Source organism: Amblyomma americanum, chromosome 6 (assembly GCF_052857255.1).
Source record: "Amblyomma americanum isolate KBUSLIRL-KWMA chromosome 6, ASM5285725v1, whole genome shotgun sequence".
NCBI classification, from domain to species: Eukaryota; Metazoa; Arthropoda; class Arachnida; order Ixodida; family Ixodidae; genus Amblyomma; species Amblyomma americanum.
Window position 1 is genome coordinate 110875131 of NC_135502.1, and position 13204 is coordinate 110888334.

Consider the following 13204-nt stretch of genomic DNA (forward strand, 5'->3'; position numbering starts at 1 on the left):
GACCTTTGAGCTTAAGAACATCCGATGGAGTGATGTGAAGCCACGTGATGACAGCCGATGGGGCTGCCATTAGACCATGTGATACCCCGTCGCGAGCGTGTAGCGGAGCTGCCATGGACGAGCCTCAGATGCTTAGCAAGCGTCATTGCTTTTCGCTTAATTCCAGGGTTAGCCAAGTTAAGCCACGGACATTTTTTTTCTTATCTTTACGTGCTGGCGTGTTCAGCCGCTTGCGTTTCGAATGCTGGACAGTTGCGGCCCCCACTCCGTATTCTATGTCCTGTTAGCAATTGTTTGTTGGGGCGTAATAAAAACTCAGTGCAGGTCACCGCCTTACCTTTCCGTGAAAGCGATGCTCCTCGCTGAATCCAAACAGTTTTTCTGGCTCCAACATTTCGATCCCTTCGGTGCTGTTGGGTTCCGCAAGAAAGAAGTCATTTGTCAGCTTTCTGACTACGCAGTCTCCGCTTGAAGGATGTGTCACGAACGCAGCCTCTAAACAAGACAAAATAAATAACACTTATTATTAACAGGGATGTCAATGAATAATAGTTAACTTTCGTTCTCTTTTATTCTCGCGCTTCTTGTCGACTTATCGTGTTATACGCGTTGTCGTGTTGCATGTGTCTAAAATAGGTTTTCGCTCAACAAGAGGGCAGCGAAATAGTACGGAGAGAATAGAAACAGTCGCCCGAGATGAGATAACGTCACGGTGGGTCCTTCCCTTTCATTCACCATATCCTCGCGCCCTGCATCAATATTAGGCTCACTCTATGCCATACGACAGAAATGTCACGTAAAAAAAACCTACAAAATGAATATATTTAGACCATTATTATTTCTTGTAAAGCGAGGCCTTAAAGCCAGAACGCTGCCTTTATTTCAAAAGAAACAAAAAAAAACGAAACAAGCGTGTTGCCACATCAGTAAGTGCGAAATTGTAAAAACTACCAAAGCGGACAAGTTCTTTAGGGCAAATCCCCTTGTGAATGTAGGCAAAATAACGTGTCTAATGGCGTGCACAGCAATGTTCTACTTCAAAATCACCTGCAAGTGAAAGGCAAGATCGGTTCCATCGCCATCTGTGATATTTGAAAACAGGCGGTTGGAATGAGAAGCGCAGTTTCGTAGCTATGGATAGTCCTCCCTCTTCTACTCCCCAACGGCACCGTGAGGGCAATGGCGTGCTTGAGATGTCCATTCCCGCCTCCCTCCTTTCCCTCACGGCGTGAATTATGTGTCCACCTAGAAATGAGGCAGTTATTGCGTCTTCATGTTTTCAGAAACCAATTTTCAATTTTTTTTTCAGATGCCCCTACGCTGCAGCTGCATAATCTCTCTCAGAGAGAGAGAGAGGGAAACAACTCTATTTGCCACTTGAGGGTTGGGAGTTGGGCAGGTGGGCCGAGTGTGACCCCCAGGTGTCCGATGGGCACTGAACCTTTCTTGAACGTCCTGCAGACATCCTGAACGTCCACAGGACGTCCAAGAGAGTTTCAATGCCCATTGGGCGGGGGCGATCCACGAGATCCACGACACGAGTGCCAGTTGTGTCTTCTTGTCTGAGCTTGCCTCTCAGCGCTGTAGCCTTTCCGCCCTCAATCCAAATTCATTTTATCTGACTCACGAGGGGCCTGTAGGAATTATGAGCTGGGCTGGATAACGCCTACAAGGCACGGAATACTTCGAAGAGCAGCTCCGCATCATGACCCCACCATCCTATTTCTCATCTGGACTCCATGCCATCAGGGCTTACCAGGGAACGAGGCCGCCAACTCGCCCGCCTGCGCACTGACTAACCGGGCCCCCGACGTCGACCCTACCAATCTGGATCAGGACTCCTATCCTCTGTTAACTTTCAAAGATATATTCGCTTATTACCGGGACTCGCACCGTCAGTACCCAGCTCCTCTCAATGGGCTAGGGAAAGCTGGCGAAAGAATACTTCTTAGACTCTTTACTAACACTCTACTGTGCCCGGCAGTACTCAAACCTTTCTATCCTTCCTTCTCCGGCCTCTGCTCTTTCAGCGGTGAAGTGGCTGACGCATTCCACGTGGTCAGGGCATGCCAGCAAAATCCTTCTCTTCCCCTCATAACCCCTTACCCTCCCCGAGAGGACTGGGAGGCGGCCCTGCTCGGCTGCCTGGACCTCACGGCCCAACAAGCCCTGGTTCAGCGAGCTCGAGAGGCGGTATAGACCAAGGGGTCCCTGAATAAAGGGCTCCACCTAGCATTGTAAGGGGAGCGGCCTACTAGAGGCTGCTTCCCTGTCAACCTCTCTGTAAATATTATGCTTTTAACCACCACCCTTTGCACACAGGTGGTTGAAATCGCTCGGCTGCAGTGCGGAGTAGCTGGGCTCTAACCCAGCCGCGGCTGCCGCGTTTCGACGGAGGCGAAACGCAAAAGGCGCCCGTGGACAATAGAGAGCTTTAGTTTCATGTACGTAGAGGGTTCACGTACGCAAACGTGAGAAGTCTACGAAGCGTGCACGCAGGTGGTTTGAAACCCTTATAGTTACACGTACGCGAAACACGCCGCGCGTTACGCCTAGCGCCATCTACTAAGAAACACAGACACTGGTAGCCAAAATCATCCAAGACAAGTCATTAAGCGAAGCCATTCATAGCGAGACCGTTGCTATGACGACGACCAACGCTACTTCGTCAGGCTTAGCAGCTGAAAAATCGCCCTTCTGTCTGAAAAACAAAAGCTATTTGTCGCTTGAAACCTTATGCGAGGGTAAGAATGGGAAAATCGAAGGCGAATACAGCAGTTTAGAACACCATATCGCCTCGAGGGATTAGCGACGAAGCTGTTATCGCCGTGAAGCGGCGGGCAGGGTGCCGCCATGTTTGTCAACGCTACGTACGCAAGCAACGCAAAGACCGCAATGTAAAAATCCGATTCTCACGTACGTACGTGAGACTCGCTCATACCCTTTGCGTTCTGCGCATGCGCACTGGTCACCCGTAAGAGCTCTACGTACGTGAAGCCTCTACGTACGTGAAACTAAAAGTCTCTAATAATCTATTTTTTTATCACGAACGGATTACTAGCTTCATTATGAGAAAAGCCGGCTGTGTGTGTTAGTTTGTGTGCTCGCAGATGGTACAGAAAATCCTAGCGATAGCAAGAAAAAAATAGATTGACGTCGTCAAACCGCCATAGGACGCACACAACAAGCCGAGCGCAGCCATCTCAGACAATCATATAACATGTAGCTCCCACTGGCATACCTCATTGTGACGATAGCTTTGCCGACTACATTCGTACCAAAATTGTGAGCAGCGGTTTGCAGTACAGCGTTCCGGGTGGTGTCATACGAGTTCTCGTTGCATACAGCTTACATGTGCTAGTGAAGTTGGAGGCTAGCTTGCGACAGGAATTCAAACCGACGACATATGCGCCTTCAATCGTATGCCTTCCCAGGCTCTTTACCTCTTCCTTAAGGCGGTGTTGAGGTGTACAACCAGATCTGAAACAGTTACTGCGCCATTTCCTTTCCTCAAAAACCATTCTTCGTATAAAATTGTGATGCAAACGTTCGTTGTACACCATTGCGGGTGGTGTCACACGATTTCACGTTGCATTCAGTAGCGAAAAAAAAACATAGTTACAATTTTATCGTATCAAGCCAAAATATAGCAGATTTAAAGGGCCTATATGCTACTTCTCTGCGTATTATGACACAGTTATGCCCTCTCCTTCCACCAGGTATCGTTGGAGACGTCACCGCTGGCCTTCAGTTCTTTTTTAATTTTTCTGCTATCATGGGCGCTCTTCATTGCGTTAAATTTCCATCTGTTCTAAACTTTTATTTACTTGCTGTCATTTTCAAGTTAAATATTCTCCAGTTTCATGTATTACCACATGTTTTTATAAGCTGTGTGCGGAGTGCGAGGTTAAAATAACGTCACCAGGTCTGCCCAAATGGTAGTTATCCGCGGACATAATTATGGGATGAAACACCATCAGCTTCCACTCTATTTCAGAGCGGCGCAGTCCGCGTCTTCACGAGTTTCGAAGAGATATAGGCTCAGAGCGGTTTGGTTTTTCGATCTTCACTGTAGACACTCCAGAACGACAAGCCAACTTGTTGAGACAGAAATTGTTCGCGCGAGCCTACAAAAATTTGCGCTTACTGTTGTCGACATTTCTGAAAATTTGGCCCTGTTAGCAGGCTCTGCAGTAACTCAGTGGACTGTGAACGTCACAATGTGCTGAATTAAACGACTGGAGCACCTCTCAAAACCAGCACATTCCTGAAAAGCATTTGGTTTTCAGGATGATGTGGGAAAAGAAATCCCTGATGGATAATTGACGAATACAATAGAGTGTTTTCATACGACGAATCGAGGTTCTTGTCATGTGGGAAGTATGGGATTTATTACATACATCCCCTCAAACGTAATTTTAACGCAAAGACGCCCGTGTGCTTTGCGATGTCAGTGCACGTTAAAGATATCCAGGTGGTCGAAATTATTCCGGAGCCCCCCACTACGGCAGCTCTTTCTTCCTTTCTTCTCTCAGCCCATCCTTTATTCCGTCCCTTACGGCGCGGTTCCGGTGTTAACCGAGATAAGTGAGACAGATACTGCACCATTTCCTTCCCCCAAGAATCAATTTAATTTTATTTAATAGACCTTGCTATCAACTTCTAAAGTAAAACCGCAGACCCGCGAACGTAACAGTGCGGAGCTGATTCTCCACTCCAGAGGATTTTTCAAAAGGTTGTGCTCCCATATGCAGGCACTATGGACATGTGTTTCAACAGAATTCCGACCCGAAGCACTCTTCTAACCTTGTGAAAAATTGCATGAAGAAGAGAACGGTCGATTTTATAGAATAGCCAAGCCACTCTGCTGAAATTATTTCAGTCGAACATCTCTAGATAAGCGTCTCGCCTCTTCCGAGGGACAAAAAAGCCAGCTTCGCCGAGCTAAAAGTGGACCAACTGCTGCAAAAGTGGAGAAACGTAGACTCGTTCACTGACAGTTTCTTAGACTCCCCGCTTCGGCGATGTCAAGCAGTGATCGACGGAAAAGGCTTGCGTGTGAAGTACTGAAACATTAGGTTATCGTGAAAAGGCAGTCTTCAAATCATTTCCTCATTTTGTAACCAAAAAAAAACATATTGTAGCCAATGCCTTCACGCAGCGCAGAAACCAGTTCTTCAAGAAATTTCCTAAGGGAACAAACTGGGGCGTAAAATGATTTTAAAAGTTTAAAATGATTTTAAATGTCTGAAATTTTTCCCCCACCAACCTCGTGTGCAAGTTTCACTGGGATCAAGAAAGTTAAATCCGAAAAAAAAACTGAAATACTGTATCGTTTCGTTCACTACTGTAGCATACTTCTCTCAGGTTGCGGGCAAGTTCGCGACAAGTATTCGAACAGAGTTTTCCGGGTTTTTCCCTCGGACCTTTGTGAATTCAGCGTTTGTGGAATCAGCGTTCGGAGGCGTTCGGAGGTTCGGAGGGTTCTTCGTTTCATTTCTCAGTGCGCAGCCTGGGTCGAGGTCGAACGCTCACGATGACACTCTAATGCTATCGCCTTCACAGCACATCTAAGTGACCTCTGAATTTCTTTAGAGCGAGAGCTCTACTTCTCCGCGTACAACTTCCGATTTCGATATGGATGACACAATGACCTTCAACGCCTCACAAGGTCAAACCGAACTTAACTGCGTTGCGGTACGGCCCAAGATTATGACTACGTGATTATGGCCAAGAACATGACCACTTGATGACCACGTGATCATATGACGATGACCACTAGGCATTTGACCTTGACTTTTGAACTTTACCCTTGACCGTATCATTAGATTTGAGACAGTGGACCACTTGCTTTACAGAGCTTTCACTCGTATAACTGGGTTCAAGCCACGTTGATCCCCAGTCATTTTTTGGTTGAAATTAATCCGCAGATATCCATTAATGTCCCTCTTTCTCCTTGCCTTCTTTCAACTCCTCCTTCGTCCCACCCATCACGGCACGGTTGAGGCGTCACCTGAGAAGTCAGACAGTTACTGCGTCTTCGTTTTCCTCAACACCAAATCTCATTAGCAGAATTGAGCGACCACTTTTCCGAGTGACCTCACAATTAGGGATTTTGAATTGAGGTTTTTTTACTGCATTTGTTTTTGAGGTTGCCAGAACAGCGCCCGTTGCTGCAAGAATTCTGACATTATGGCAGCACGCGACGGAAAGGCCGCGACGCAGTGCTGTACTCCGAAAATCGCGTGTCTAGATGCTATATGTATTATTGTGCAAATAATGTATTTGTGTATGTTACCTCTCCCCCTATCCTTTCTTGCGGTCCCCACACCTCTTTCATTTCATTTCTCCATTGTGCCTGCTATCCTTTACTTCCGCTGCCCCAGCTCAGGTGCCTCCGTAGTGATGGCAGATGCCGGAGCTAGCAAAAATCTTTTCCTTCCTTTTGATTTAATATTTATTTTTTGTTTTAGAAAAAAAAATACTACTAATACTACCGTATGATTCGCTGAGTTGGTGTTTCATGCGAGCAAATCACGCCACGGTGCTGATGCCGATATGGCGTGTGTACGTAGCATTGCGAAGAAAGAAAAACAAAATACGCGCACCTGTGTACTGGGATCAAATGGCCCACTATCACTGACTCGTGCAGACAGAAGACTGTTGAAAAAATAAGGACGTAAAGCTGGGCGAGTTTTTTTTTTCATTATAAAAAAAGCGCGAAAAAACACAAGGGGCGAACTGGTTTCCGTGCACGTACAGAATGTACATACGTAATGTAGGTGTAATCTAATGTATATGTGTACTTTGAATCACCAGTTGAAGTTCAGCGCTCGTGTTGTCATGTTAGTTCCGTCTTCGTGCTTGTCGCTCTGCTTTCACACTTGAATTCAAGAGGTGAGAGGAAGATAGAGCATAAATGCTCCGTAGCCATCATGGCTGTGCCAAAAGCCAGATACCCCGTGTCCCGTGCCTTCCGCTGCCTCGAAAGGGGCGAAAGCTGCCAAAGCCTATTTTTTTAAATCAGGGAAGCATTTAATGGCTACCGTTTCACTTCCCCTTGTCCTAAAATTTGTTTCACTCCATCAGTCCACCCACATCTCGAAAAAAAGAAAAGAAAATGAAATACAAGCGGAAAAGTGCAAGTTTGTTTGGGATCCAACCCCTCCCCCTCTAATTAGGGGCAACCGGTGCCCCTAACTTTTTGGCTTTTTTATTTTAACACGGTATTTGTTTGAACGTGGTTGTGCACAATAACGGGCTATATAGAGCGGTTATTCACAAATCTGCCATTTATTAGCTGCGCTGCACAGACGTGACGAGAAACAAACATGATAAGTGAAGTAACAAACAACAAGCGACACTAAAAACGAACTAAAAGGAAAACAACGGGGCACAGGCCATCAACAATTGGTATCATTCTGGTTGAAAGTCACTTCCCTCAAAAAGTTCACCTGGAGCATGATCTGATCGTAATTTGTATTAGGGGAAACGGCATGTTCAGCGTTCCAGTCCTACATATGCGTTTTAGACAGACTGCGCAGACCAAACAGAAATATCTTAGCGAAGGCTTCGTGATCATGGCGAGTGGTCATGAGATATCGCAGATTATGGAAATTTAAAAAGGAGTATTTCTTCAATGGCCAACGTCGTGACACTGAGGAGCGGACTAATTAAAGCTAACGCTCTAAAGAAAAATTGATAGACGATCAATACGATCCATGCGGGAGGGAGTGCGTTGGCATTGCGACTGCTACTCGGTGACCGGTTTGTGTAGACGAACTGAATTCACGCCCACCAACAACAAAGTATTTCCTCCCTCCATGTCGGACCCGTGTCCATGCTTACGTCACAGCTTTCCTCGCCCACCGCACAGCCGAGATCTCATACGGCCCCCTCTCCTCTCTTTTTTTTTTCTCCGTTGCGAACAAGGGTACACCCCAAGTTTCGGTCTTGTCACCCTCTCCTCTTCAACATAATTCTCTTCTCGCCGGAATGTGCTCTGCGCACTATCCAAACTTTTGCCGGTTGTTGCCCTCTGGATGACCACCAGCAAACTTGGCGATTTGGGCCGCCGCGGTGGCTGAGTGGTTACGGCGATCGGCTGCTGGCCCGAAAGACGCGGGTTCGATGCCGGCCGCGGCGGTCGAATTTCGATGGAGGCGAAATTCTAGAGGCCCGTGTGCTGTGCGACGTCAGTGCACTTTAAAGAACCCCAGGTGGTCGAGATTTCCGGAGCCCTCCACTACGGCGTCTCTCATAGCCTGAGTCGCTTTGGGACGTTAAACCCCGATAAACCATAAGCCTTGGCGATTTGGAGACCAGTCTCCAGGCGGGTGTGGACGCGATGGTGACTCACGGCCGGGCTATCTTGTTGAGCTGCTTCCCGACAAAATCGGATATTTTGCTCCTTCTGCCTCACCCTCTACCTGGTCGGCATACCCATTCCCGTCGTCTGTATACCCATCGCATCCCGACGACTTCCTTATGTTCTAGATAGGGCGGTAGCTGTGTCCTTACTGATCACGTGTTCGTCCCCCATCTGGAGTTTGCCCGACCTGATGCGCTCGTCCATGGCAGAGTGCAGCTCTGAAGCCGTCTAGGGCCGAATTAGCGAATACGGTCCCGTGCTGCCGTCTATGCACAGTGACGTCACAGTCATGGCCAGTAACAGGTGCGGCGTGATCACGGGGAAGCTTCAAAACAGCGGTATTACATTCGTACACGAACGGCACTCCGTACCAAGCGTAAGGGGTCATGGTAACAGCAGTGTACTTCCTTCGCAGAATTACCGAGCCCTGAAAGTAAAAAATTATGGCACTCATAGATCCGGGCTCCACCGCGCTTACAACTGGCGGGTAGCTTCTCCGTGCCTCTCGCAAGCACGCAGCACATGAATACCTTTTCTTAAGCTCATTCTGAGGTTCAAGCAAGATTTCTTCACAAAACGTTAGAGATAACTGCGGCTACCCGCATTGGAGGAATGAGAAAGCATTGACGGTCCCTCGACACTCGTCGCCTCTCTTTGACCCTCATTGAGTCCATTGACGTTTCCTTTTGATTGATTAACTAATTATTTTATGTCAATCAAACTTTTTGTTTGATTAATTGTCGCTCATCAAACACATTTTAAACTTTATTTTCACTTCTTTGCTTATTTTTTCGTTATTTTGACGTCCACGGCTGTTTTCCTGTCCACTCACTATATCAACGTCCACGCTATTTCGACGTTTTTTATATTATTGGCACTAATTAATTAACTAACCATCCTATTGACATCAATCTTTTTGCGTATTCTCCTCACATCGTCCTCTATCGATCACAACAATTCGTTTGATGCTACCTCTTCTGAGAACGCCACAATAACTGCGGACACGTTTTGGTTACACGCTTTGGTGACACGACCCCGTCGACATAGCCTAGAAATGTCTTCGCATCAAGGATCAGCATGACGCTATGGCAAACGCATAAATGCTGATGGCTCGGCACACCCGATCCTGGAAACAAACTTGCAGCTGTCATCCCGCTTGAAGGAAGCATTCGAGAGAAAGAGACGATCATACCTGCTCCAAAGTCGAGGACGATCGACAGCATGGTGTCCAGGCTGCCGGAGTCGCTGATAAGCGGCCAACTTTTTTCTTCTTCGGAGGGTATTATGTCCACCCTGGCTAGGCGCATCATCGCGTCGTACCAGATCTGCGCATCCGTAAATGGCCGAAATGTAAATCTTGGTATCGTTATGAAGAATTCGGAGCGTTCATTCTTAGTATACAGTGGCTCAATTGCATAATAACAGCGTTTCCAGCGCCTAGAGGAGAAAAGAGCTAACGGTTATGCGAAGGAATGCGCTAAAAGCGGAACAAGAAGACAACACACACACGCACGATACATGCGCTTGTGTCGTGTGTGTGTGTGTTGTCTTCTTGTGTCGCTTTTAGCGCATTCCTTCGCATAATGATCAACAAACTGGCCCCGGTAATAGCTTAGCTAACGGTTGCAGCGCGTGGTGGTTTTTGCTATAAAAGTTTTAAAATAATAAATTCTAACGTTGACTTTTCATTGGTCAGCCAACAAATTCTCGGGGTACATGACAATAGGTGCTAAAATAACTAAACGGGCTGGTTCTCTGGTTGGCTTCATTTCACAATATTTAATGCAAGTGAAAAACAACAGCAATAAATTTGTCGGCTTTATGGTTCTGCAAATAAGCTGGCGTCACAAGATTAAGTCCATAAGCACGATTATATGCTTCATTTTCGTCGGTTCTGAGGAGGGCACTCCTTGTACAAAAAAACGACGGATTCGAAGTTTCCTTGGACAATACGTGCTGTTCTAGCTCCCAATGACAACATGAATTACAAAGCTTCAAAACTGATGCAGTCGCCATAATTAATAAGCTTTCGCTAAGGGCACGCGTTGGAAAGTGCCACGTCTGGATCCTGGACTTAACTTTAGATTCTGTTTCTAATGATTTACTGGTTTTGGCAACAAACCAACATGATAAATACCGTGATAAATAAAAAACTGCGATAAATACGTCGGTATGGTTTGTGCACGTGGATAGTATAGGAAGGCAAACATTCGGACATTAAGTATTATCAGGCGCGAAAGTTTACCGGATGCAGATGTGCAGAAAAATAATGGCTACTGGTCCGGAGTTCCCGGGTTCGAACCTGACCGCGGCGGCTGCGTTTTTATGGAGGAAAAACGTTAAGGCGCCCGTGTGCTGTGCGATGTCAGCGCACGTTAAAGATCCCCAGGTGGTCGAAATTACTCCGGAGCCCTCCACTACGGCACCTCCTTCTTCGTTTCTTCTTTCACTCCCTCCCTTATCCTTTCCCTTACGGCGCGGTTCAGGTGCCTAACGATATATGAGACAGATACTGCGCCATTTCCTTTCCCCCCAAAAAAACCAATTATTATTATTCATTTCACATGCTTGGATTGAGATAGTCTTATGTAAATGTTTTGGACTTTAGCACAGTTTTATTGCCCTCACCTTTGCGGCAGTTTTGGTTTTTAAACGGGGATTTGATAATCTTCATATCGCGCATGAAATTAAGGATGGAGCATTTGGAGTAGTAAATAAAAAAGTAGCCTCCTCTGCCCATCTGGTGTGCAATGAAGAGTGTTTTCCACGGAAAATTGCGGAAATGCCCGGGATTTATGAGAACGTTTTCGTCTACCTATACCTGGTTAACCCTGCTCTCAACACGTCGACGTACCATTCAGGGCCAGAATAAATTTTTATTCGAGAACACGCTTCCCGTAAACTTTTGCTGCGTATAGTACCTGACATAGCTCGATAAAAATGCTGCTAGATAAGTGAAATTAGCTAATCTACTTTCTAATTTTTGTTTCGAGCGCGGAAGATTACACTGGGGAATTGAGGGCCGTAAAGATCTAAAGGCAAACGCAGGTTTCAAATTTTTTTTTTTTTAAATCGGCATAACGGCTTGAAATATCGAGCTTGAAAAATACGCTTTTGAAAGCTCGTGGAGTTGGCTTTTCCGCTATTGACATTTATAAAATGGCGTCGCTGTGCGCTCTACATCGTCGCCTATGTCGCGTTACGTCACTCGCGTTACAAAATAAGCAAAAACTGCTCCTATATCAAGCTTTGTTAATGCAAATCACAAATGCGAGCATTATAAATGCGATGTGGAAAGCCAAATTGACGAGATTTCAAAGGAGCATTTTCCACCTTCAAAATTTCAATACAGAATTCTGATTCAGTATAAAATTAAAACTGTGCTCGCCTTCGATGCTGACGGCCTTAAATTTCTCAAATAATTTTGCGACCTAAAGCAAAAAATAATTTATTTATTCGTCCAATTATCGTTTAGACATGAACATAATTTCCGCTTTACAGTATTAATTGGAGATAATGGGGGTGGTCTTCGCCCTGCAGTTAATTTACTTAGGCTGATGATGATAACACTAATACTATGATCTCATCATTGCAATATTATTAAAATATATCTGAAATGGTGTCATTCTTGCTTTCTTCTCGGCTGTACGGGCTTAAGTCTTTTCCTCATTTAGAACCATTCACGCAAACTTTGATAGGGAAAAAAAATGTAACACATTAAGACAGCAGCACTAACGAAAGAGGAAGTAAACGAAAGAGGAAGTAAAGAAAGTCTTGGGAGCAATGCAGAGGGGAAAAGCAACTGGTGAGGATCAGCTAGCAGCAGATCCGTTGAAGGAAGGAGGTGAGATATGTGCTAGAAAAACTATCCGCCCTGTATACGCAATGCCTTATGACCTCGACCGTACCAGAAGCTTAAAAGAACGCAAACAATCTTAACTGATAAGAAAGGAGATGCCGAGGACTTGAAAAATTACAGACTGATCAGCTTACTGTGTGAACGCAATAGTGTGAACGCAACCTTAGAGTTCAATCAACCAAATGATCAGGCAGGCTTTCGTAAAGGATATTCCGGAATAGATCATATTCACACTATCATTCGGGTGATGTAGAAATGCGGAGAATATAACCAAAGCCTAAATATAGCCTTCATTGATTACGAGAAAGCATTTGACTCAGTGGAAACCTCAGCAGTCATACAGGCATTGCGGAATCAGGGAGTAGATGAGCCTTACGTCAAAATACTGGAAGATATATATGGGAACTGCACAGTTATCATAGTCTTCCATAAAGTCAGCAATAAAATTTCAATAACGAATGGCTTCAGGCAAAGAGACACAATCTCGCCAATCCTATTCATCTTCTGTTTATAGGAGGTATTCCGAGGCCTGATTTGGGAACACTTGGGGATAAGAGTTAATAGAAAATACATAAATAATCTGCGATTCGCTGATGACATTACCTAGCTGAGTAACTCAGGAGATGAACTGCAAAGCTTGATCAATGAGTTAGACAGGTAGAGCAACACGGTGGTTCTTAAAATCAACATGCAGAAAACCAAAGTGATGTTCAACATCAACCAAAGGACCAGCAGTTAACAATTGGCAATGAGGTGCTGGAAGTGCTAAAGGAATACGTCTACTTAGGGCAGGTAGTGACAGCTGATCCGGATCATGAGAGGGAAATAACTAGAATGATAAGAATGGGGTGGACAGCATATGGCAGGTTCTCTCAGATCATGAATAGCAGGTTAGCAAAACCCCTCAAGAGAAAAGTGCACAACAGCTGTATCTTACCGGTACTCACCTACGGGGCAGAAACGTAGAGGCTAAC

General features: G+C 45.6%; 1 protein-coding gene across 1 annotated transcript in view; it reads right to left on the minus strand.

Moving 5' to 3' along the window:
• LOC144093991 (uncharacterized) overlaps positions 1 to 13204 on the minus strand; it is a 43548-nt gene that overhangs the window by 15372 nt on the left and 14972 nt on the right. Inside the window, exons 7-8 of the mRNA XM_077627810.1 lie at positions 9564 to 9696; positions 338 to 495 (exon numbers count right to left, since the gene is read on the minus strand). Coding sequence (XP_077483936.1) covers positions 338 to 495; positions 9564 to 9696 — 291 coding nt within the window. The remainder of the gene's footprint in view (positions 1 to 337; positions 496 to 9563; positions 9697 to 13204) is intronic.